This window comes from Notothenia rossii (assembly GCF_949606895.1).
Source record: "Notothenia rossii genome assembly, chromosome: 11".
NCBI lineage: Eukaryota > Metazoa > Chordata > Actinopteri > Perciformes > Nototheniidae > Notothenia > Notothenia rossii.
Window position 1 is genome coordinate 38,458,371 of NC_136910.1, and position 26,962 is coordinate 38,485,332.

A 26,962-nucleotide genomic window follows, 5' to 3' on the forward strand; every position below is an offset into this window, starting at 1 on the left:
AGATATCCTTCAGAGGTAGTTGGTATCTGCAGGGAAGCAGTTGAGCCACAAGAGCCTGGGATGTGAGGTGTGGTGTGGTGCTGGCAAAGTCAAGAATTAAATAGTGTAGGCGTTTCAAATATTAACTTCTATCGTCTGCAGCAGTAATATAAATCTTTACTATAATATCCAGTGACTACCTACTAGACACAGTTTGGCCTGGCATAAGGGATTAAAATGAGATGTTTTGTTCATGCAAACAAAGTTAACTGTAACTGTGAGGTCAGTATAGGAGAAGCGAAATTGCAACATTTGGGCTTTTTCTTGTCAAAAAAAGTTCAAGATGACTCAAAGACATGCATCAAGTGCATTGATAAAGTTCCCTAACGCACTAGAACAGCAGTTTGAAGTTCCTAGTTTACTATTGATTTCAAAACCACATTATCTTCTGTATTTTATATTCCTTCCTCTTTTGACACTGGTGATGGCCACGGATGCCTATCTGACTGCAGAACACCAGAGGCCTTCCCTTGTACAAAGCTGCCAGCCTCTTTTCGCGAAGCCGGGTTTATACTAGGGGATTTCTGCCAGAAGCCTGCCCTCTTTCCAGACCATAATTAGGCCACCCACATTCACAGTCATGTGCCTCAGATAGTGACTATAGGATTCTGGGTCCTTCCACACTGAGAACATGTAATGATTTATGAAAAAATACACAAAAAGGGAGAGCTATAGCCTGGATAAATAACCACTGAGTGTGGTTATGTGCGTTCATGGGTGTGACATACAACTTTTTTATGCTTCATTTCCTACTTTGTGGATATTATCTGACACATAATGTAACACACAAGCTGTAGTTTATGGTATTAAATTAGAAAAAAGACAGGAGAAGCAGGCTATTCGACAATAGTTGTTGTTCTTCATATATCCTCTGGAAAGATTGTGTATCACATAGTTTACAGTGTAAAGTGATATCTTTACATTGCCCTCATTCTTATTGCTTTGGATGCTGTGAAAATAATCCCCGTCGAGTATGAGAACAGATGATAATAAAAACCAAAAGGACTTGAGTATACATTGCGTGCAGAAAGTTATGTAATTTCCATAGTGTTTCATGTTGCGTGCGAGGGTACATTGAAGGAGGAGAGTTCCCCTACTAGCTACAATCTGACTGGTCGGATTGACTGATGTTAATGATTGACAGTGACGCTGGCCAATCAGAGGCCATGCTTCGTCTTGCCACTTGTTGGCCGAAGGGGCGACGTTCAAGGGAGCATTTTGTTCAGGACGGGAGAGCCGTGCCGTTATGTCGACAAGCTGTGGGTTGTAACAGTTTGTTCTGCCTGTTAAACCGGATTTAAACGCGAGTGGAAGTTCTATGTTTTAAACAGTCCTGATAAAGGATCTGTTTAGGGTTGCGTTCTTTCGTATAATATCCCGTATAAACTGTTAAGTTTACCGAAGTGGAAGAGGATCGTCGGATCGCATGTGGATCCATGCAGACTCGGTAGGTAGTTACTCACGACAAGCTCGATCACTTGACAGCAAATGTCGAACTAGGAATTGCTGTTTTTTAAGAAGTGCTAGTTGTTATATCAGTATGTTTACCTTAATCCAGTTTGGTAAAACTTAGGTTACCTTTTGAGCTCTGCGTTAACTTGAAAAAGCTTTTTCCAATATTGTAATGTTGTTACATTAGTATTAATCTAATGCAATTCCTAATTTACTGTCGGTGTCATGCATATATTAATAACATGTAATTCACAATGGCACCTTATAGCAAACTCTTATCTTCCAGAATGAACGCTGGCCGATGGTGTTAACAAGCTGACGTTAGCATGTTAGCTAACTTAGCTCACAGTTAACCATCCTGCTCTCTCGACATTTTTTTTCTGCAACGTTACTGTTTTACTCTTTAAAACACAAGTTGCTAATATATCTTGCAGCCCTGTGTTTTCAAAATCCACAGGTTTTCTGGCAGCTTTTTGACCAAGAGATGTTACTATGTATTAATTATCAGTGGTGTAATGTAACTAAGTACATTTACTCAAGTACATTTTGGAGAGACTTGTACTTTACTTGAGTATATAAATGTGTTGCTACTTTGTAGTTATACCCCACTACAACTCAGAGGTAAAAGTGTATTGTACTCCACTACTTTTTGATAAATATTGTGAAATATAATCAACACTTAAATCAGACTTTAGTTACACCTGGAGTAAATTCACAAGCTATCCTGCAGTATACAAAGTCATTAAAACTAGCTGCACCTTTACCAGCTTTGATAACACTTTAATGCTTCAATAATAATAATAAAAACATATAATACATATTAATGACTACTTTTAATTTTGGTACATTTAAGTATATAGATTCCAATACCTTAATCCATTTATTTGAGCAACATTTTGAGTGCAGGACTTTTACTTGTAACAGAGTATTTCTACACTTTGGTATTTCCACTTTTACACAAATAAAATATCTGAGAGTACTTCTCCCACCTCTGCTAGTTATAGAACAATTGCAGCATTGAGAATTTAAGCTGTCACGGTTCAAGCTAACATTAGCTCTCAAATGTTGGCTGAATAGCACAGATAATGTGTGTTAACACATCAAGCCAGAAACTGTTAAATGCAGCATCTAAAGAAAAAAGCTAATCACTATTTGTGTCTGCATCAGTAAATATTGTACTGCCGGATAGTCATTGTGTTCTCAGATGATCATTAGTAGTGCAATGGGACCATACTGTACACCATTAAATCATAAAAAAACAATATTACGACATGATTCAACAAAGGCGGCTTAATGGTTCACTTCATCAAAAATATTGCCCTTTTTCTTCAAAGCAAGTATGATCTGCCACCAACTTGCCATGTGTCAAATTATAGTTGCAAAGGTAGTATAAAATAATAATATATTTTAAGTATGTGCTACAATATTAGCCTGGTAAAATACTACTATTCTTAAAAGTGTTGTGTATGCTTAAAATTTAAGTTTGGCCGACTATAAAGTATTATAGTACTCTTATAAACATTGATTGATTGATTGATAAGTATTCTTACCACCACAATACAATCCTCAATAACTTTCCTGCAGAACTCAGTTAAATGTGTTATATCTCATTAAGTACATTTTAGATGACATCTGAGCATTACATACTGTAATTGTCATATGCAATGTGTTACAAATGGCTTCCACTCTCACTTTATAGGTCTGGAGAGTATTCTGAGGATTGCAGCTGCAGGCCATGTACTGATGGATACATACTGTGAGGTGCCACTCCAAGAGAGATGCAAATCATTCAGAAGAGACAGGAACTTTGAAAGAATGAAGACAAGCTAGATAGTGTTGTCTCCCAAGAACAACCAACGTTTTCTTGGTATTGGTAAATGTATACTCATACAACTATTTGTACAAGCAAATGTGTACCTGGACTGAACACATACTTAGAGAAACCTGAAAAGTAACATTTCTGGTTAAATCTTCGAAAGCACTTCTTGACACAAAGAGATCAATATGAGTGCTGAAGGATATCAGTACAGAGCGCTTTATGACTACAAGAAGGAGAGGGAGGAGGACATCAGTCTGCATGTGGGGGACATCCTGTTGGTAAGCAAAGGAGCCCTGGTGGCCCTTGGGTACACTGATGGACTGGAACAGAGGCCAGATGAGATTGGCTGGCTGCCAGGCTTCAATGAAACCACTCAGGAAAAGGGGGACTTCCCTGGGACATATGTCGAGTTTGTCGGAAAGAAGTGGATCTCTCCTCCCACCCCCAAGCCACGGCCCCTCAGACCCCTACCTGAAGCTCCAGGCGTCTTCAGGGTGGGGGGGGACTGCGACTCAGAGCAAGGTGAGTTTAACAGCACATCACTTTTCCACATATACCTCATTCACACCAACGGTGTTTCAGGGCCGGTTCGGAGCTTGAGCTTGAAAAGCACCGGGTTTTCCTGTTCACACCGCAGCGGAGCCACCTCTTAGCTCCGGAATCCGGTTCGTTTCAAGCACCAAAAAATTGTCCGGCTAGAGCAAAAGCACCGCATACGTCACGCTTACGTCGAGGCGGGGGCAGGGGGAATCGGAATCGTCGTTGAAGATGATGATTACGATTGTAAAGCAGTTTTGAATGTAGCATGTAACGACTGTAAAGTTGGGAGTAAAGTCGTCCCTTTTCGTTTCGACAGAGCAAAACCAAAACGAGTAGCGCTTCAACACAATCGGCCATTGTTGTTGTTGTTGTTGTCGGTGTGAGCTGTGAGGGGTTTTCGCGCGGTTTGGCTTAATGAAGCAGGCACGTAAACGGTTACGTCATGACGCAAACGATGACGCAATGACGTAGCACCAGTCGGACTCTGGGCGGTGTGAAAAGAGCCGGAGCTAAACCGAAGAACCGGTTCTGAACCTGAAAAGCTCTAGCACGGAGCTTGAACCGGAGTTGCGTTGGTTTGAATGAGGTAATAGAGCTGCAACCCACATTTTCTTCATTATAGATTTTTTACCACACAATTCTTTACTGGATTAATTGTTTGGTCTTTCACTTGAAATATTGAGATAATTAGATAATCAAGATTGTTGCCGATTCATGATTTTTTTGTTTCAGTTGATATATATTACATCAGCTATCATTGGTCAACATGGGGTTTAGTCTTAAAGCCCTACTTTCTATTTCTTCAAACAATAAAAAATGCTAAGTAGACAATAATTCAGGCGCCTTTCAGTGTCTTTTTTCCCAACATTTTTCACCTTTCCAAACCCTACACTGACTTCTTTGAAGTTTTTGATTTACTGTGCTACAACAGTGGTATACATTCAGGAGTTCATGTTTTGTGGCAATAATCAGTATACTCAACTGCTGTAATCTAAAAAAAAGTCTTCATTGTTCCCTTGCCTTGGGTGTGAGCTCCATATTGCCATGTTTGCAATTTGGTATAAACCCTTTCCTGCATGTTTTCACTTTGTGTACTTCTCGCTCAGCTAAAGCGTTTTAGTTTTTTTTCTCTGTGACATGAACATTTGGTCACAAGATAACAGTGAAGCCCATCTGGCACCATGTCATCAACTGACCCCCAACTAATATTTTGTTGATTGAAAACAGAAGCAACACACATAACCGGATTTGGGTTAACAAAGTGTGAGAAACATGATGAACTAGCAGAACAGTTGCTGTCTTTGACAACAAGTGGCTCTGCCCAGAGCTGTACAGCTGCACTGGATGTGAACCACGCTCAGTCCCAGGGGACAACATTGGCGTTGATCCAGGCTATAGAACCCCAGAGCATATCGGCCATATGTTACCAGCTGGTATCATCTACGTTTCTCCAAAAGCACCATCTTTAGGGCTATATTTCCCTTATCGGTGTAGAGAACGACGATACGATCACTATATACCGGTCATTAGGACAAATTTCTCAGAAAGCCTGGGGAAACAGTTTGGCTAGCTTCATCAAGGCTGAAAAAAAGGCTTTCCTAGATCTTCAAAGTTGTCTTGTTTACTTTGTTTTAGTTTGTTAACTGATCATCAAAAATGTTCAGGGTTGTGTTATGATTTACTTGGCAAGTTCATAGAAAAACAAGACTTTAGCTCTAAAACTAAACTACTCGTAATCCCACATTTTCCAAAAACTATTTACAAGAATTTTACAATAAACAACTCAAATGAAACAAATTCATTTAAAGCTGTTTTTCGTACATTCCTGACGTGCAGAAAGCAGTGTGCAGAGTTAAGCAGACACAAAGAGATGAATGACAATTATTTCACTTGGTGTGAGAGGGCAAATAAGTCTAATCATGCACTTCCTTAATGCAGGATAACTTGCTAAGGGTTTTACGTGGCATATAGAAGCACCAATTATTGCTGTACTGTAGTTTCTTGTTGTTGGCAAGAGATGTAAAGTAAGCTGTATTCAGCACGTTGCGTTCAAGTTCCGTGCGTTTAAAAATCTTTGCATATAAAATGACCCTTTTTTGAAATCTGAATCAGCATTACTGCTCATGCCACAACTATGAGCTGCAATTAAAAAAACGTGCATCTTTTTAAAGACGCTGCGGCTTACACCAATGTGCGCTTAAGGCTGTCTGCTCACCTAAAGAGCAGCTGTATCTGCCAGGTTTCCAGTTTCTGCACTTTGTGGTGCGATTGTGAAATTCTTTGCTGTGGTTTGCAGGCTGAGCGAGGAGCCGTATGAAGGGGGCATGTGTTAAATGGCTGTGTTGTGGTTGAGTGGCAGCGCTGAGCCTGGAGCAAGTGTGAATGTAGCACCGGGAGAAGAAAAGTCTCTGTGTCCTGAGCTGTGGGAGACACAGGGAGCGGGGGGGGGGAGAGAAGGGGCCCCTAGGTTGTGGGGGGGGGAGAGAAGGGGCCCCTGTGCTTGCTAAAGGGTCCGTGTGAGGGATGGTGTGCAAAAGGATCAGGGCTGGAACGAGGCTGTGGGATAGGCAAAGTGGTCGATGCAGGCGTTAGGGAGCGGGGGGGGGGGACTCAAGGGGGCTTTGAAGAGGGGCTCTGCGAGGAGGCTGGGCTCTTGTTGCTCCCAGAGTGTTTGTGATTTATAACCCACCACCAAGGGATCTCACTCCCTTCCGCCTACTCCTTAGCTTTTTTTTTTCCTTCCGCCTCCCCCTTCTCCCTTTTTTTTAATGTTTTGATAGTTCCTACAGTCAGCTCTGGAAGGGGGGAAAGAGGTGGAGAATGGAGGGGCCTCTCCTCTCCGAGCCACAGGGGTTTACATGAGTGCAGCAGATGTGGAGAGGGTGAGGGAGAGAGAGAAGAGGACCAGGCTGGGAAACTATTCCGCCTGATTCCAGCTCTCAGCCTTTTTTAAACATTAAAGTGTTGCTCCCTCTCTGGGCCTCTCAGTTGAGAGAATATAGATGTGTTAAGGCCCGCCAAGAAAAAGGAACTCGGAGATTGAAACCCAGACCTCAAGTAGACTCATTTTCCTATTTGATGTATACAGAAACATAGAACTGATTTGAAAAAGGCGGAGTTTCTCCTAAATGTTCAACTGTTTCAAAACAAGTTTGATCAATTCAACGGACAGAAATTCAAAACTATAAAGTCAGACTTTTCTCAGTTTTGAAAGTCAAGTTGATGATGGCTCTACATGGTTAAAATGTTTGCGTGCGAAACTGTTGAGCAGCCAGTCTGAGAGCGTTGGAGATAAAGGTGTGAATAAGTGGTTGTTATTTGTACGTGCTCTCACATGGTTCAACCTTACATGCTCAGTCTTGTTTAAGGAATGATTTGATGCCATCAAGCTTCATCCTCACCTTTTTCTGAGTCTGAGGCTTATCATGTTTTCAGTTCTTATGTAACAGTGCATTACACTACTAACAATTCAATCATTAATTTTAAACCTCTCTGGTGAATATGACTTTAGTATGTTGCAAAAGCGGATTATTCTTTGTAAATAAACTGCCCTTTTCATTACGAGTAAAGGATTTTCTTTTTGATTAAATCATCATATATTTGTGCCATAGACTTACTGTATGGAACATTTAGCTTGAGTTGGACATTTGAGAAAAGGTCTACCGGAAGGAAGAGAGCAGTCTAAAGGAGACGTTAGCAGGGAGAGTTCTTAGAAAAGTTGGAGATCGACATGATGCCTCTGGGCCTCTTGTACTGGGCTGAACAAGTGTTGTATTGAATAGTATGTTCAGTTTTTCTTTTCTAAGAATCCCCTTCTCCCTTGTTTTCTTAATTGGGCATGTTGCAACCTATCTTTTGGATTCACAGTGGTATGCAGTTTACTTTTTTTCTTCTAGGAAGCACAATCACACATCAGAAAATCAGAGTGTGACAGAAAGAAAACAGCAGCACAGAAGTTTTATCATTTGTTTGTATTTGCTCCGATGTTCCTCTGTGGGCTTAAAGGCAGCTGGAGCCAGGAATGTGTTGGCGCTTCTTTGGTGGAGGGCTGCGCACAGACTGCATGGTAGACTGATTTGTAGCTTTGTGATGAATCAGTATTGTGCTAAGTGCTGATTGCAGTAACTTGGTGCACAATGCAACCGGACAATAAATGGTCTGCACACTGAATAGGACCCCAGCGATTGCTGTTTCACACTGTCGTTGTACATGCTGCTGTCCCGAGGCTCATTTTAATATTGTAGTTTCATTTGACTCTTTTAGTTGTAAATATTAGCTTGTGATATTCCTGGCAAAAGTCTTGGAGGACAAAAGTGGTGGTAACATTAAAACCCAATGTAAAAAACAACTGACCAATGCTCGGCTAATGTGAGTATGTAACAGAAGAAGAAGAAGATATACTTTTATTCATCCCTTACAGGGAAATGTCTTTCCCCACTCTGTTGTGTTACACACATTACACACACAGGGGAGGATATACATGCACACACACAGAGGATATACATGCACACACACAGAGGATATACATGCACACACACAGAGGATATACATGCACACACAGAGGATATACATGCACACACACACACAGAGGATATACATGCACACACACACACAGAGGATATACATGCACACACACACACAGAGGATATACATGCACACACATACAGAGGACATACATGCACACACACAACAGCCAGCAGATAGGAGAGGTGGCAGAGCAGAGAGGCTGCCGGTGACCTTCGGTTACAAGACCAAGTCCCTGCAGACCGAGCCACTGCCGCCCAGTGAGGTTATCCTGACTAAAATTGTGAGAAAAAATCCTCAGATGCTATAATTATACACATTTTTAGAAAACGAGTTTCTATTTATTTATGTGAAAGATGAGTAATCTAACTCCAGGGCTCAATAAAAGTAACACTGTTATTATCTCTCCAAACTGAACAAGTGAGATTGTGTGCAGAGACTTAAGTCTGAATTGGCAAATCTTCTTACTAGCATGTCTGCTAGCAGGATTAAGAAAGAGAGAGAGAGACAGGCTGATGGGCAATAAGACAAGAGGTGAGATTAGGTAGAGGCACAACGTCAAGGGGACCAGAAAAGGTATTTCAAACATGTCCTGTATTTGACCGGGAGGTGGACGAGCTAGTGGAGCTGAATACTGAGTGAGCTTTGTGCTGTGGAGCAGGCGTTGTGTAATGCTTTGAATGAGGTTGATGGCATCAGTTATTTTAACCAGCTTTGGTAAGGGTTCTGTCGTTTACAGATTAGTAGTTACACTGTTAAACTTGTCAAATGTAGTGCAAGAAGTACAATAACTTTATCAGGGTATTGTCAGGTTTTACATTTGATAACTCTTTTTTATTTTTCTGACAAATACTGGTCAATGAAGCTGAAACGTCCTTAAAACTTAAACCAGGCTCTGCACTGTTTACTGTCAAAAATAATTCATAATTGAACAAATTAATTGAGTTAAGATTGGAACAGAGCAACATAGTTCATGTTTTCTATATATAAGCTATTGGACAGAAACAATGTATCACCAACATTTGGCTTTGACTCTTTAAAATATTCACATAGTTTTCTTTTCAAAACGAGAAATAAAATGACATTGGATCAGTGCATAACTCACATTGCACCTCAACATCTTTTAAAAACAATCGCAGATGAACACCTTCACAGATTACTTTTACTTAAAGATTGACACAAGTTTGACCATTTTTTAAATGTAGTAAATCTAAGTCTCCAGTCATGGCATGAGAGAATATATATATCATAATATAATGACATTTGATGTAATGAAAAATGGACAACCAGAGTCAGGCCTGTGTCTTATATAATAAAAACAATAAACCAAAAATGAATATTATTCGATGCCTATGTGTTTGACTGCAACTTCAATGTGAAAGGAATACCTGAAAATCAACAGCTAGGAAAACATTACATATTTATTGAAGGCATTACGTATATGTACTCTTCAGGTAGTAATGGCCTATTAAAGGTGTTGGAAAGTGGGCTTTTAAAATACTGATTCACAGTTAAATGTGTGTAGGTGTTGTGACCCATTGATTGTCCTTCCTCTATAGGGTTAATTGTCAGGCTGTAGCAACAGCCTCCTCATTGGCTGTTGCTCAGCCTCAGCACTGCAGCTTCCTTCCTGCAGGAGGAGACATTGCCTGCTTTTTTTTACTTCCTTCAGCTCAAAGCTTGGATCATTCATTGACTTCTAGAAAATGCATGTTAAAGCATGTTAGAGCTTCACTTCATATTTGTTCATGTTAAATCTCATGTGTTTTCTAAGTTGTTGAAGGTCTGCACCCTCTCTTATTAATTACTGTACAACCGACTTTTACATGAAAAACATGTGACATCTTTTGTAATACACTGCCCTATTGCTCAATAATGTGCTGCCATGTGTGCGCGGTCTGAAGTACAATCCCTTGGTTATTGGTTTTTACTGCTGTGCCCCAGTTAGACCTTTTTCAGACAAGAAGAAACGGTATGGCTTGAAAATGCTGGTTACTCGAGTAGACCCTCTAAATGTATCCAAAGTGTGTGCTATCTTTAGTTTGTCGGTGGTGCCCCACGCCTGTCCTGCCCAGAGTCTGTAGTCTGTTCGGTTCAGACATACGGTTTCAGGCTGGGCCCCCCAACACCACAGCAGCACTAGTGGCAGCTGCATTGACTTCCTCAACCTGTGGTTCACTAACTGCCTGGCTGAGGCCTTTTGGGATATCATGCGAAGCTCTGCTAAACATGCAGGCTTGTACAGACACGTCCAAGGGGCCCCTATCTCCATACTCTCCTTCCCGAAAAAAAAATCCATTGAAAATTAGAACAGTGTCTCATGCAGTGTGTAGACCCTCTGCTGTTCTAAATAGAGCAGGACACCGGAAACATTGTGCTATTACTGTAGTGGCACTGTAAAACAAAGATATCTAGTGTGTTTGTGGCATTGATTATTCAGTCAGGTATTATAATTTAGCTGCTAATGCGTGTGGCTGAATGTAAACAGCCCTCCAGAGTAAACCAGAATTTCAGCTACCCTTAAGTACTTGCATAAAATACATCCAACTCATGCACTCTGTACAAGGTTAAAGAGATGTGGTACATTGTGCTATCTATATACTTCAAAAAGTATTATCGTTGCGTAAAGTAACTCAAAAACTGTTTCTAAATGATTTGTGTGTATATTTGAACATGTTCCATCGGCTCCGGCGAGTATCTGCATGTTGCGCGCTTGATGTCATGCCAAGACATCTCAGAAGTCATCACCGATAGCTCAAAAGATGTCTGCCATATCTTGTCTGCTACTTGATACAATTCCATCGTTGCTGAAACTATCACATCATTGACAGTACCAAGAAGCAACTCTATCTCCAGGTCACCCCGTCTCAGTCAGAGGCCATCCACAGATTACAGATTGTAAATAAATAAATAAACAAAAAATACTTCTGGATCTCTTTTGATAGGTGTTCCCGTTAAAGAGTTTATCACTGAGCTACTTGAAACATGCAAGGAAGATGTATTTAACCTATTGTTCAATATGTGGCTATTTAATCCTAAAACATGTGTTGAAAAGTCTTAAGTATTCACAAAATGCCATGTTTGAAACCTCTTATGTCAGAAATCTTACCTTTTTAATAAAACTAGCCTTAGGATGTGGCTTTGGGCAATTTTCTTTGATAAAACATTGGATGTGTGGGTGGGTTAGAAGTTTAAATATAACTTCAGCCTATGAATCAGGTTTCTCAGAAAAAACATTGGCTGTAGAATGGCAGCCGTGTTAGATATCTTGTCTGAGAGAAAGGTTACACTTCCAAGGTGTGCAATGGCAGGGCTGCGTGTCTCGTTTTCTATTTAGGGAAACTCTGGCGTTCCATCTCGGAGTTCACTGCTTCTGAGAAAAACCCCTCCCGCTCTGCAGTTCCAATAATGTCTTCCAGATGACCAGTTGTCCTACATGGAGTTGTGTGTGTGTTATGTGGTTAGCAAGGACTTCAGTAATCCAGTTTCTTCACACGCAACATGCCAGCCTGTGAGCTGCGCTGGCCAAAGAGGATGTGGAATTGGATGAAGTGGTTCATTATTGGCTTGATTGAACACTCTGTGGTGGAGGAGGGTAGTTCCTCTGTAATGACTAGCATGCCTGCATCAATGGGACCAGTGGATTCAAACATTTTAATATTTTTGAAGGTAGAAAGGAAGAAAAATATGGTTACTATAAAGGGTTCCATTCATAGTTTCTGAACATTTTGAATCTGCAGACTCAGTGTTGAACAGTTGAGTCTTTCAGAGAAATACCCTTTCAAAATACGCCTTTGCAAATCCAAATAAAATCCCTGCCAACCCCTTCAGCCTTTCATGTCCACACCTGGGTACAACGTTCTAAAGGAAATATAAAAAAAAATCTGGGGCCTGGCTTACCTCATATCACAGGGTATTTGCTTAGTTTCTTGGTCCAGCAAACCCTAACTTGAGTGCTCAGCACCTCCTGCTGAATCGGGCTGTTGTAAATACTCACCTTCTACTTTTGAAGGCAGTTCTTTGGTCTCGTACCTGCTTCCTCTTTGAAGTTCTGAGTAGTTTTTAATTCATACACCTAATCAGCCTTGGCTGGCTCACATGACTTCCAGCCCTAGCCACATTTAATGTGAAAGAACTTCTGTTCTTTCATGGTTTGCAATATATTTTGCATGTGTAAGTAAAAGATCTTAGGCTTAAAAACCGAAACAGTATTTCCTCTGACCTTGATTTAATTTAGCTTGAGATGCTAAAAGTCATCCGTAAGCCACATGATTTAAAATGTATTTGAAATGTCATACACTCTTGCAGTGTAACCAGCTTATCGACAGAAACATATTTGGCAGTTATTCTGTATTTTATAAAAGGTGATTATTTATTTTAAGGGATTTTTCAAGAAAAAACATGAAAGGTTTCACAGGGCCAGCTTCCCACCCATTGAAAATTGGCACACATGGTTAACAAATTCATAATGTATCAGAACATGTCACACAAGACAGCATTGACACAATTAAAGCTAATAGTAGAAAGCACTTTCTGCTTCTTTTTACAAAAAAAAGCACCTTTTTTGACAATGTGTTGTTCCCTCCTCCAGGTCTCTGCCTGCTGGACTTGACAGAGCAGTTTTCTCTCCCAGAGACGAGTCCACCCATGATGGCCAGACTCATTGAAACTATTGAGATGAAAGGTAAGCTTCACCCCGGAAACAGTACTTTAAATGTACCTCTGCCTGTCTTTGTTAACCGCATTTTAATGTGCATTTATGACCAGGTAGTTTTCTCATTTTATAAATGTAATGAGTTTTGTTTCTGTGATTATCTGCAGGTGTGGATAACCCCACTTTATATCGAACATTTACTGCTGGTGGTGGACTTGAAGTCAAACCGTATTTTGAATGTGGTAAGCAGCTTTTTTTTTTATCAGCCGGATTGGGGCAGAGACACACTCAGGCAGCCAAGGACAATTCAGTCGTTTTTCAATAGTTGAATGAGGAAGAAGAAATGTGGCAAGTGTTGATGACGAACAGAGATAACAGTGTGAGGTGACCTACAAAGTGCGCTACACACCTATTGAAAAAGAACAGAAAGTACTTCTTTTTTTTTTTTTATGCATCCATGGTTACATCTACGTATGATTTAGTTTGCGGTTTGCACAAACGCCAGTAATGACGTATTTCACTTTGCACAAAGACTTTCTAGTTTTTAAACGTGTGTTGTTTTGTGCTGCAGACCCCCCCTCTGCAGACCTGGATCAGGTGGAGCTTCCCATCCTGTGTGACGGTCTGCGCAGGTACCTGCAGGACCTCCCCCAGCCCATCATCCCCACTGCAATATACGCTCAGATGGTCCTCACTGCCAAAGGTGAGAGCAGAGGAACCCCGCACAAATGCAATTATCATTTCCATTCTGCACAGAAAAACAGAAACACTGATGAAATGAATGCACTCTACCCTGCTGAACATTCAGTTCTTTGAAAACAAAACCACAAAGCATTGTCAGTACCCTTTAGACTTTCATTTTTTAACCAAATGTGCTTTTTTTCCCTCACAGTAATTAGTGCATTACAAGTGTATTTTGCAACTTTCTCCATAAATTAGTTTCCATTTGTCTTTCTTTGTTGCAAGAGCAGACACACTTCTCACACCACACTGTTCTGTAGCGCTGCATTCTCTTTCTGTCACATGGCCAGAAACAGGATATCTGAGGTTAATAGGAACTAAAACAAGCCTGAGAGTTTATCTCTAGCATCTGTCAGCAGCCAATCACCTGCCAGTGTACCTTACGCTCATTGTCAACCACAATCTCACTGTGGTCTCATAACCTAACTGCACATGACACGCTTTTTCCACCACTTCATTGTTTAAAGAAACACCTCTCATTTTACGCTCCACTTCGACTCAGGCAGGATCTTTCTTTTTCACATCTGTCTAACTGACCTCACGGCGTCCTCATCTATTTCTACAGAGGTGGTGAATCCTGAGGAATGTGCTCAGCTGCTACGTCGCATCGCCAGCGCCCCGACCCTGCCTCCCCAGCATTGGCTAACCTTCCACTGTCTGCTCAGGCATTTCTCCAGAGTGTGCCAAAACGGGTCCAAGAACCTACTCAGTGCCAGAGCCCTGGGCGAGATCTTCAGCCCTGTGCTCTTCAGACAGCAGACCACCAGGTGGGTGTCAGCCGGATGGGGGCAGAGACAGACACTCAGGCAGCAACAGACAAGTGTGCAGGCTCAGTCATGCAACACTGAGACACACACTCTGAAACATGCACACTTCCAGACACTCGCACATCAACACACTGTCAGCAACAGTCTGTCAGGCACTCATGGGTTTAGCTGCGCACAGATATAGGTTGGAGCTTTTCTACTTACCAGCTGTGCTGCATAATTAAAGTAGCTAAGCCTGAATTGCCATCAGATTGAGACACACAGTAATCAGAGCAGCAGAGAGTCACCTGGGCTGTGAAACAGGAACTTTATCTAACTTGCCTTTAATTGTTTTTACACCCTCTGCAGTTGTGAACCCAGCTTGGAGGCCCACATCAAGATCATTGAGGTTCTGGTGACCAGTGAATTGAGTGAAAGTCAGGCGGCTCCAGGTAGTTACCACCGTCATGCATAACGTTTTAAATGCTGTTGCTTTTCTTTTGTTCCTGCTCGAATAATATTGATATATCTGAAAAAATAAATGCAAGACTGTGTTTAGCATTGCACTGCTGCTGTTTGATTTGCATATTCTGAACATAAACTGAACACCCTCAGACCTGATCTATTAATAGCTTAAATAAATGGTGTTGAGGCCCAGGGGGGTACACTGGAGGCAAAATACTGACATTGTTGTGCAAGTTAAGACTACTTTATCGTGTTTTAACTGAAACACATTCCCTGATGATCATTGTTGCAAAACTGTTGAACTGTTTGAATAAGGTCTACACTGGTTCTAAAGCTTTAGCTGCAAACAAAGGCTCCTTGTGCTTGCACTTGTGGTTTTGTGGTATTGAAAGTTCATGACATGGTAGAATGATTCCATGGGAAGTTGTCTAATACAGAGTACAACATGTCCTTCTAGTGTTGATTTTGGTTTCGTTTTTTTTAGTGTGATGAATGTGACTGCTGGTTGGTATTGAACTCATGGCCCAGGACGTGTGTAAACTGATGAAATCTTGTTCTGGTGTTCTTCACAGGGGAGGTTCTTTTTTTTCAGGGGTGATGTTGTTATTTTGTAATATGTCAAACACAGAGCTGCGCAGTCACTTTGCATGGCTGGTGCAGTGGTGGTCTGCACAGATGAAGCTGGCCTGGGTGTGAGTGAGTGAGTGAAGTGCTCTGCGTGGCACTGTTATGTTTTTACAGTGCTAGTTAAAAGCACCATCGTTGCTGGTCCGGAGGCCCAGGGCCGGCTGTGGCTGTTTAAACATTTTATTACCTGTTAGGTCTATTTATAATGTTCCTGTGCATGGGCCACTCTCAGCTGTCAGTCATTTGCACCTGCGGGAGCATTTGGCACTGAGATGGATGGATTGAAGGGCGGGCAGGACTCAAACCCTAAAACACTTTTTGTTTGTTCTTCTCACACACACACACACACACACACACACACACACACACACACACACACACACACACACACACACACACACACACACACACACACACACACACACACACACACACACACCGCAGTCAAATATCAAAGTTCAGGTTTGCCAAACTGGTTTCAGTCACCTGTGTGTGTGTGTGTGTGTGTGTGTGTGTGTGTGTGTGTGTGTGTGTGTGTGTGTGTGTGTGTGTGTGTGTGTGTGTGTGTGTGTGTGTGTGTGTGTGTGTGTGTGTGTGTGTGTGTGTGTGTGTGTGTGTGTGTGTGTGTGTGTGTGTGTGTGTGTGTGTGTGTGTGTGTGTGTGTGTGTGTGTGTGTGTGTGTGTGTGTGTGTGTGTGTGTGTGTGTGTGTGTGTGTGTGTGTGTGTGTGTGTGTGTGTGTGTGTGTGTGTGTGTGTGTGTGTGTGTGTGTGTGTGTGTGTGTGTGTGTGTCCCAGTTACTGCGTGCCTATTTTAAGTAAGCGACAAAAGGCCCACTTAGATTTGGTTGGCTGGAAAATGGGCCTGCTCCACAGAGCACTTCTTGTTAACCGAGGGCTCTCTCCCTCACCTCCTCGCCCTTTCTCCCTCCGTCCGCCTGGATCCTCCACATGTCCTCCCTGCCTCAAAGTGCCCAGCTCAGCAAATATTTGAAACTTTGCAGGTTAATCATAAGACTGAACTCCCCCTGCCTCCTCCTCTACAAACAGAGAGAGAGAGAGCGGGGGAGTGACCAGAGACACGCACACACACGCAGCTGGCAGAGTGGCTGCTCTCAGAACAGCTCTGACACCGGCTACCCCTAATCATTAACTCTCTGCCTCGAAGCGAGCAGACAGACAGACAGACCTGTACCTTACTCTCGCTGCAGGAACTCAGTCAGTTAGACAGTCGCGTGTTGCACCTGCCTCACGGAGAGCGGATTACCCGGATTTAATTAAGAAGCACATAAAACCTTTTTTTAAAGAATTTTTTTTAAGTAACCTAAACTATGAAATGGAGCTTTGCTAGTGGACTTGAAAGTCACTCTGTTGGATGTAATTTACCTTTTGGGAATAACAGCGAAGTCGCAAAGAAGAGATTGATGATTCAACAAAATATGCACAACTCGCAACGTAAGTCTGATGTTCTGTGTCTTTCTATTTGAACCTTTCCTCATTGTCATACAAGAGTAGAGCGGTGTGTTTCAATACTTCTGCCTTCAGGCTATAATGTAAAGGGCCCGGAAGATTAAGAAACAAATACTGTAGCTGAAGAAAAGAAAAGAACAAGAATAATATCTTTTGTATTTATTTTAGCCTCCAGTCATAGTTGTCAGAGAGTAGTTTTGCCTTTGGCAGCTGCTGGTGCTTCACAGTTTGTAGCTATTCTCACAAAGTGCACACAAAGTAGTTCTCTCTGAGGGAAGTTGGTGAATTCAGTCACAATGTTAAATATTCAACCATTATCAAAAATGTATGTGTTGCCACAGTAGGGAATTTTTATGTTCAGTCAAATAACTATTTCAAACCCTACAGAATATTTGACTTGATTTTCCTTAGACTTCTTAAAGAAAGAGGCATTTAGGTCACAGTCTCTCTCTGGCATTAAAACATGTTTTCAAATCCACTTGTATCTAGTTATTGTGCTCAGTTGAGCTAATTCTTAAGTTATTCATGAAGAGTCCTAACAACGGTTCCTCATTTGAACCTGGCAGGACTGCATTCCTCTTGAATCCTTGTACCTTACCAAGAACTGAGCCTATTTTGATTTCACTTAGGAAATCAGTGGAGTTATCTCTGTCATGCTGAGTGTCACGCTGTGGGATTACAGGCGTATTTTGGAGCTCTGGGTGCCGCTGACCGGGCCAGGCATTATCATTTAGCTGCGTACGTGCTGCTGCAGCAGAGCTGGCTTTGTCTGAGTGCCAGCAGTGGGTCGGACTAAAGCTCCGCACGACTCACGCAGAGGGGAGGGGCCGAGCAGCCTGCAAGAGAGAGAGCAGCTCACAGAGAGGGAGAGAGGCACAGAGGAGCAGCATGGAAACAGGCTGCAGGTCCTTTTCTTTCTGCCAGAGAAGAGATGCTGCACAACTGCTTTTTAAAACGGATGCATACTAGGACGTCAAGCTGGACGCTGCAGAGCCAACAATGCATTTTGTTCCATTTAGCTGCAGTGTTGTTAATAATTAAAGCAGGGAGTATAAAGGCTTTCAGAATGACCTCATCACTCTCCGGAAATGAAAGATGCAGGAGTGGTTGGTGACAGACCCCCTATGTGATTGGCTGTGGTAAGTGATGTAACACGTTACTGAGCAGGCTGCTCTGAACGGTTTTTTAACTGGATGTTGAGATTGGGATGTGAAACAGTCTGATTTGCCTCTGTTTTTGCAGTCAATGTGATATGCAAGCTGTCTATCTGTAGAAATGTGTGGAGCTAATGTAAGCTACGGGTAAGACTGGTTTGTCCACACATGGGTTTAAGACCAAGATTCTTTCTAGTAATCTGGAGAGGAAATGTGGATTGAAAGGCAAATGTTCTGAGAAGCGCAGCGGAAACCCTGAGCTGTGGTTGAGTTGGTAGGCTGCATTTTGCACAGATCGTTAAGCTTTGCTTGTTCTGCCATGTCACAACTGTAGCCAGTGCACAGTGCATGTGTTCTGAGGGGTCGCTGTAGAGAGGCTGTGATGCAGAGGGAGTGAACAAAGGCAGAAATAGCTCTCTACCTTAGTTCTGCTACAGCTAACCTCACTGTGAAACTATTAGCTCGAGAGAAGCAACCGCAGGTTGAACATGTATTTCTTTAGGGTCCACAGCAGTGGTTAAATGTTCCATCACGTCACGAGAAAATCACCATAGATACAATGCAAATTAGACTCTTTGTGCTGCCTTAAACTGCAATGGGAAAATCACATTTAATTCTGGGTTGTAAATAATGAACTATGATACATAACTTACACAATAACACTAAAGCTGGATATTTGTCGGATACTAAACCTTGAAGGGGAATATATTGGCAGCTCAGTATTGACAACATTCTTTAAAATGCATTTTAACCTATTTATTTTCTGTTTCATTTTAAAATGAAAATATATCCGCGTAGCAGTATAAAAGATAGGCATCATTTATTTGCTAATATCAAATGCTGTTTTTGCAGCTGGGACTTTATAGAATTATCCTTTTCTTGAATGAAATTCATTCTCCCTGACTCATTCATCCCCCCCCCCTCCCCCCACACTGCCTCGCTGTTACCGCCTCTCCCCTGGCAGCTTTTTTTCATCCCAGTTAAATCAATGGGGAAAAAAGACGAGTGAACGGGTCACGGAGCTAGTGTGTGATTCCCAGCATCCTCCTCACGCTGGACAGAATTTAATGTAGTGAGTCTCAAATTTGGTATCCAGTTGTGTTTCTGACGCTTTAAAGAAGGGCAAACAAATGCTTTGAATCGTGATCCACAGCAGCATTAACACCGCTGCTAGTTGACAGAAAATCAATAATTGAATTCAAGTGAAAACCCATCTCATGTGAATGTGCTCCAACGCAGGCTCCAATCACGTTTCAGTAAATGAATATCTATTCTATTTCTCTCCTCACAGCTCTACCTCCAAAACCACCCAAGCCCACAGCTGTGACTAACAACGGTATGAACAACAACATGGCGCTGCAAGACGCCGAATGGTACTGGGGAGACATCTCAAGGGAGGAGGTCAACGAGAAGCTGAGGGACACGGCGGACGGTACGTTCCTGGTGCGAGACGCCTCTACGAAGATGCACGGAGACTACACTCTGACTCTGAGGTGAGTTTGAAACCATTTCCTCTTATCTACCAGCTTCTATTCTATTGTTGGAGGTCATTTAACACGTTTTTTCGTCTGCAGGAAAGGGGGAAACAACAAGCTCATTAAGATATTCCACCGGGATGGGAAGTACGGCTTCTCGGACCCTCTGACCTTCAGCTCAGTTGTGGAGCTCATCAACCACTATCGCAACGAGTCGCTGGCTCAGTACAACCCCAAACTGGACGTCAAGCTTCTGTATCCAATCTCCAAACTCCAGCAGGTAAGGCGGCAGCTGAGAGTGGAAACTAGCAGCACTTAAAATGCTTGAATTCAAACAATTGAACTGTCTTGTCTCTGTTCTTAGGATCAGGTGGTGAAAGAGGACAACATTGAGGCCGTGGGGAGGAAGCTCTGCGAGTACCACCAGCAGTACCAGGAGAAGAACAAAGAGTACGACCGTCTGTATGAAGAATACACCAGAACATCACAAGTGAGTGCAACCCAGAGTCCGACTACTTTCCTAAACTGCACTGCAATATTTCCACTACATACACTAATCCTGTGCCTTCTTTCCCAGGAAATCCAAATGAAAAGGACAGCTATCGAGGCGTTTAATGAAACCATCAAGATCTTCGAGGAGCAATGCCAAACACAAGAGCGCTACAGCAAGGAGTATATTGAGAAATTCAGGAGAGAAGGCAACGAAAAGGAGATCCAGAGGTAAGAATACATCACACTGTGCCATGGAAAAGAAGCGATTGTAGCACGTAATACAAGATGGATTGTGTTGAAATTAAACGTCATTATTGCTTTTTAGGATTATGGGCAACTACGAGAAGCTGAAGTCCCGGATTAGTGAGATCGTAGACAGCAAGCGGAGACTGGAGGAGGACCTGAAGAAACAGGCTGCAGACTACAGAGAGATCGACAAGAGGATGAACAGCATCAAGCCCGACCTCATCCAGCTCCGCAAGACCAGAGACCAGTACCTCATGTGAGTACTCTGATCAGCTGCTCCGGAAACTTTAAACTTCCCTCTGGGGAAAATCCAATTGGATCTGCCCTGGTTTCTAATGTTCGCTCTGTTGTAGGTGGTTGACCCAGAAGGGAGTCAGACAGAAGAAACTCAACGAGTGGCTCGGAATCAAGAACGAAAACACAGAAGAGTGAGTACCTGTTTGACTTTTGACAAATGAACTGACTGTAAAAATGTGTTCCCTCATAACTTACACCCGTGTACGTTTGTTTTGTTTTTCCAGTCAATATTCTATGGTGGACGATGATGAAGACCTTCCTCATCACGACGAGCGCTCCTGGAAACTGGGCAACATCAACCGGCTGCAGGCGGAGGCGCTCCTCCAGGGCAAGAGGGACGGAACATTCCTGGTTCGAGACAGCAGCAAAGCAGGATGCTACGCCTGCAGCGTTGTGTACGTATCTATCTGTGTTTCATACAGCTGCTAGTTCACAAACTGCAGTCAGGTTCCTCCTCGACATACCCAACATTATATTCCTATGTTCATCCCAGGCTCATACGCTGCTCGAGCAGTGTTTAGTTCAAGTGGGTATCCTCCATATTCATCGTCTTTTTTGTCACTAAAGGGGAAGATATACTAAAGGGGAAGATATTGACTTGTTCAGCAAACACTGCTGGAGCATCATACTAGCATCAGATACTTTTTGGCCTACATTTTCCCACAATAAGAATCCCCCCTACATTCAAATCAATCTTCTTACATCTAGTATCAACATAGCATTTGTTTAATGTAGGTATGAGCAGCTTATTATTGTTCTAAGACTTGATGACGTGTTTTTAAATAGCGAGTGGTCAGAAAGAGCGCTTTTGTTCCCCGCAGAGAGAACAGAGTGTGACTGTTTCCTCTCTTTGCAGTGTGGACGGTGAGGTGAAGCACTGCGTCATCAACAAGACCCCCTCAGGTTTTGGTTTCGCCGAGCCGTACAACCTCTACGGCTCACTGAAAGAACTCGTACTTCACTACCAGCACACGTCTTTGGTCCAGCACAATGACTCTCTGAATGTGACGCTAGCGTACCCCGTTTACACCCAGCAGAGACGGTGAGGCTGTTTCCATGGACACAAAGAGGAGGCCTCATAGAGAGTTAAGAGATACAGGTCCTTGGACTCCATGATTTAAAGAAAGAAGAGGCTCTGTTTGCCTGACCCAGATTTGAAATCGGAGGAAGAGGCGCCGTTAAGCCTGAAACATTTCAGTGACTTTGCCCGACCACGAGCCTGAGGCGAGTCTGAATGTAGATGTATTTCTCCGTTGCTTTTTGTGGGAGCACAGAATGGAGAGGAAACTGCTGAACTCTCTGCAGCCGAGGACGTTTGAGGCCTTTTCCTAATGGTGCTTGTTCTTTTTCAAAGCTTTACCAGCCGGGAATGTCTAATCGCAACAGATGAACTCTTCAAATGGAAGTGTACTCACCGGCCACGACTTTGTTTTTCCACTCTTCGTTTTATTTTCCTTTAACGTCATCTTTTTGTTTGTTTGTTTGTGTGTGTGTGTGTGTGTGTGTGTGTGTGTGTGTGTGTGTGTGTGTGTGTGTGTGTGTGTGTGTGTGTGTGTGTGTGTGTGTGTGTGTGTGTGTGTGTGTGTGTGTGTGTGTGTGTGTGTGTGTGTGTGTGTGTGTGTGTGTGTGTGTGTGTGTGTGTGTGTGTGTGTGTGTGTGTGTGTGTGTGTGTGTGTGTGTGTGTGTGTGTGTGTGTGTCAACACAAGTGTTTTTGTGTACGTGGCTGTGAGTATGTGTGATTGTCCATGTGACCAAAACTCATAGAATCAGGAAAATGTGTGGCGTCAGGGGGATGTGTAACACATTTGCTTGTGTTAACTGTTCAGTAGCAGACCATGGATCAGCTGATAAATGTAGCAAAATGGCACTTTTTAAACAAAGTTTAATTTTTTTGAAAAAGACTCCTATGGACTTTTATGAGAAGAGCAGAGAGGAGGAGGCGTCTGCCTTGTGGCGCAGAAGCAAACTTGATCTTTACTGTGGGCAGGTGAAACTATGAATGGACTCATTATTTCATGTACATATGTGAAAAGTCATGAATCAAAGTGCACCATACCAAAAAGGATCAGTTCCTGTTTAGTTATATTCTGATCTGCTATGCAATTCTTTCTCAATTATTTCTTCAGAACTTTGTTTTATTCTGTTGCAACCCACGATATAAGCTTGTTTTATTGCTTGAAAAGTATATTTTCCTGTGTAAATATCCAAGAGGATATTTTGTGTCAAAATGCCAAGGTACGGTAAAAGAAAAACTGCTTATGGCTTTTAAAAGATAATAATAGCAAAATACACTTTACTATAAATTACTTTAACAACTGGTATAAAGATGGAAAAGATGAGTATTTTATTTTTTTGCTTCAAACTAATGTTCTTCTCAGGCAGAGCCTTCTGAGTATTTGAGCTGCTTCAGTCACAAATACTATTTCTCACAGAGATACTTGTAGTTCTCTGTTGGACGGACAGAGAGCACTCAGAGAACGGGAGGATGTGTACAACCCTTATCTAACCATCACCACGAAAACAGCAGTATAGATTTATTTTCTTATCAAATATATACGTATGTTCCCACATGAGAATATATCAAAGCAGACTGGTGTTTTCAACAGATGGATATTGTTATTAAAAGATCGATTTACATTGTCCACCTAGTATTTTTCTGTATCAGAAAATCACTGTGTTTACATGGTTGGATCGGCTCATTTCAGATAGTCTATAATTTCATATTTCAAAAAGGACAACATGTGCCAGTGGAATCCTTACCAGAAAAAAAGTCAGCTACAGCTCAACAAGATTTACTTTCCCACATCTTTATTCTAGTTTTTAAAAGTACAAGGGATCGGTACGTGTGTAAACCCAGTGACATGAAAAGAATTAAGAACATTATTACTAATCACATCAAGTCTAACTAATGATTAATTCACTTCAAAAATGGTCTGCCCTAAAATAATTTTAGATGTTATATTTGTATTGCCACTCATTCCCATTCATGCACACTTTTAAATATATATTTGTGTAACAAAGAGAAATAGATAAATAAAAGTTAACCTAATGTAATTATGATTTATTTTCAAATTTGACTCTTAATAATCTCCATCTTTGGCATCTCTTTGTGCAAAAAGGTAAATAGATTACCAGTCTCAAAGTGTTCACTTCCTTTCAAAAGAAACGTGTACGATAAATGATACATTTCATGTCGTTGGACATTAAGACATTTCTCAGCATGGAAACGTTGTATAATTTTTTGTTTCCTGCATATTATTCTCCCCTCGTGGCAGAGAAGTTGTACGCTTGTACAAACTACTAAATTGTGTTTTAGATGTATTTGACCAGGTAACTCATCAAAGAGAAAATTGTAGCAATGATAGTAACTGCCATTTATTCTAGGTTTTATTGGTTCTGAATCATGAATGACATGACATTTATTTTACTAGAAGATTTTCCGTACTCCCCCATCAGCTGCTGGCATGAACGTTTTGTTTCTCATTGTCACAAAACCATTTTTTTCCCCCAATAGTTCTTGGACAACAAGCGCCATTATTTTCTTTGCCCCAGTTCTGGGTTGTATGATTATCTTAGGTGTCTTTTTTTTTTTTCTGAAGCTCATCTTTTTGTGGTTGTCCCAGACATGATGATTGGATTGAGATTTACCAGTGTTCTCCAAGTTTTGCTTCAAATCTGTATTGGGCTTTGTTAAAAAGGAAATAAAAAACACCTCTTTTTAAGAAACAAGTATTGTTTTATGGTTTTATTGTTCAAAGAAATGCAATCATTGGATGGATGGTATTATCATGTCGTTTGAAATGTCCAAAATTATAAAATTGTTTATTTTCTGAACGTTTTGACATTCTTAGCTATATCTACATAGTCGTATGTCGACAAATGTCTTAAGAACAGCATAGTTTAGTATGTAGAACACTTCATCAAAAACGACAGTACAGTATGCAGAAAATATCATAAAAAACTACATCGTATAATATGTCGATAATATCATAAAAAACTACATAGTGTACTATGTAGAACATTTCATGAAAAACTATGTAGTATGTCGAAAATATGTTTTAAAAAAATTAGATATAGCATGTCGTAAATACCATAAAAAACGACAGTATAATATGTCGAAAATATGTACAATAATTACATAGTACAGTATAGTATGTCGAAAAATATAATAAAAACGACATACTGTAGTATGGCATGTAGAACATTTAATAAAAACATAGTATTGTATGTGAAAATATGTTAAAATAAATGACAGACATATGTTGAACATTTCATGAAAAACGAAACGGTATGTCGAAAGTGGGAAAAATAACGACATAGTATATGTATGTCAAAAATATCATAAAAAAACATGATATATTATGTTGAGAATATGCTTAAAAACGATACAGTGTGTTGAATATATTGCATGTTTTCGACATCATTTTTCATGAAATTGTCCTTTTTTGGAAAATATCGACATACCATGTTGTTTGTTTTAGTATATATTCAACATACTATGTCGACTATGTCGTTATTTATGAAATGTTTTGACATACTATACTATGTTGTTTTTTATGAGATTTTGACATTTTTGTCGGTTGTTTTTTTAATTTCGACACACTAGTATACTATTTTTTGTGTGCATATTTTCGACATACCTATTATACTAAAAATCGACATAATGTACTATGTCCTTTTTGGCATATTTTTGACATACGTAGTATTTTATGTCATTTTCGAAATACTTAACTACGTCTTTTAACATATGTTCGACGTTCCTATGTCGTTTTTTGGCAAATATTACGACATACTGTCGTTCTTTTGCATATTCTTTTGCATATTTTTTACTTTTTCAACCTAAACTTTGTCTTTTTTTATGAAATGTTCAACGTACTAAGTCGTTTTGTTGCATATCTTCGACATACAATACTACATACATAATATACTGTGTCGTTTTTACGACATTTCTGACATACTATACGATGTTGCTTTTTGCAAATTTTTGACATATACTTTGTCTTTTTTATGGGATTTTCAACATACTATACTATCTCCTTTTTGGCAATTTTTTGGGCAAATTTACGAGATACTATATCTATTTATTACATATTTTCGACATGCTATACTATTTCCTTTTTTGGAAAATGTTCAACATACGATTGTTTTAACATATTTTCTACATACTATACTTTTTCGTATTTTATGAAAATGTACAAATGATATACTGTGTCATTTTTTTCAACATATTTTCAACATACTATGTTGTTTTTTGCATATTTTCGACACTACAATATGTCCTTTTTTGGCAAATTTACGAGATACTATGTCGCTTTTCAAAACATGTTTTCAACATACTATATAATATATAGTATATTTATCATTACTTTGAGTATATATTATATACTGTCGTTAGTATACAATGGTTCTTTGACATTTTCAGCATACTATGGCGTTTTTTTACAATATTTTCGATATACTATAATATGTTGTTTTTTCATGAAATCTTTTACATAGTATAATTTTTTTTAATGAGATTTTTGGCATCCTATACTATGGCATTTTTATGAAAGGGTTAGAAACGTCAAAAGGAAAATACTTCTGCTCTAGTTCCATTTCTGGTGAAAAGTGGCTCAGCGTAGATCATTAAATAAAATGTAGCACGACTACAACCATAGATATTTCAAAATGAAAGCATTAAGATGTTGTGTTAGTGTGATCTTTGTTTATGTGCTGATCACAGGCTACTTTAGGAGATTATGGGTGGCCATTTTACAGCTCCTCTATCTGTGATTAATGGTCATAATGTGCAGGGAATCTTTAAGGACACAGGTTAACAATGGCTTACAGTTTATACAAGGACAGATCGAGTGTGTGAAGGTATTATTAGGGAACTGAAGCATACAAATAAAGTACTTAGGTTTATAAAAGCCAGCTTGAAGCAATTCCAGTGAATTACTGCCCTTTTCTTACTGTCAGCCATTTGCCAGCCAGAATCATTTCTTAGAATTCCTATTGTTGTAAATGTATTTTAAATGTATTTTTTGTCTTTAGTCCTTTGAGAATGTGAATTCTTCCTCTTTGCGGTCAGACTGACGTGTAATGTAGCCACACCGGTTACAGAGCTGTAAAGGGATGAGGTTTAAAGATAAGGCAACGAGTTCAGACGGCTTATCTTTAAAAAGCCCTGATAGAAGGAGCAGGCTCTGGCACTGTACAGCACCCTGTTAATATTTAACAGATA

The 26,962-nt window shown here is 40.7% G+C and overlaps 1 protein-coding gene across 3 annotated transcripts; it reads left to right on the forward strand.

Annotated features, from left to right (window-relative positions):
* The first annotated feature begins 1,250 nt into the window (after positions 1 to 1,250).
* Positions 1,251 to 24,468, forward strand: pik3r1 (phosphoinositide-3-kinase, regulatory subunit 1 (alpha)). 3 transcript variants are annotated; one of them, XM_079658674.1, is made up of 15 exons: positions 1,251 to 1,486; positions 3,191 to 3,832; positions 12,966 to 13,058; positions 13,196 to 13,270; positions 13,600 to 13,731; positions 14,335 to 14,536; positions 14,885 to 14,967; positions 19,520 to 19,721; positions 19,803 to 19,983; positions 20,068 to 20,193; positions 20,281 to 20,423; positions 20,521 to 20,697; positions 20,795 to 20,869; positions 20,963 to 21,133; positions 21,595 to 24,468. In XM_079658674.1, the coding sequence occupies exons 2-15, from the start codon at positions 3,496 to 3,498 to the stop codon at positions 21,782 to 21,784; spliced, it is 2,187 nt and encodes a 728-aa protein (XP_079514800.1). In that variant the 5' UTR covers positions 1,251 to 1,486; positions 3,191 to 3,495; the 3' UTR covers positions 21,785 to 24,468. The 3 variants fall into 3 exon arrangements, with proteins under 3 accessions (XP_079514800.1, XP_079514801.1, XP_079514802.1); XM_079658675.1 differs by lacking the exons at positions 1,251 to 1,486; positions 3,191 to 3,832; positions 12,966 to 13,058; ... (2 more) ...; positions 14,335 to 14,536; positions 14,885 to 14,967 and adding an exon at positions 16,609 to 17,059; XM_079658676.1 differs by lacking the exons at positions 1,251 to 1,486; positions 3,191 to 3,832; positions 12,966 to 13,058; ... (2 more) ...; positions 14,335 to 14,536; positions 14,885 to 14,967 and adding an exon at positions 17,909 to 18,213.
* The last annotated feature ends 2,494 nt before the right edge of the window (positions 24,469 to 26,962 follow it).

What these genes read in the sequence shown, in the direction of transcription:
- pik3r1 (XM_079658674.1), top strand. Translation starts at nt 3,496, where the DNA reads ATGAGTGCTGAAGGATATCAGTACAGAGCGCTTTATGACTACAAGAAG. An exon ending in GGACTGCGACTCAGAGCAAG is followed by an intron (nt 3,833 to 12,965) that starts GTGAGTTTAACA and finishes TCCCTCCTCCAG; the next exon opens with GTCTCTGCCTGCTGGACTTG. An exon ending in TGAAACTATTGAGATGAAAG is followed by an intron (nt 13,059 to 13,195) that starts GTAAGCTTCACC and finishes GATTATCTGCAG; the next exon opens with GTGTGGATAACCCCACTTTA.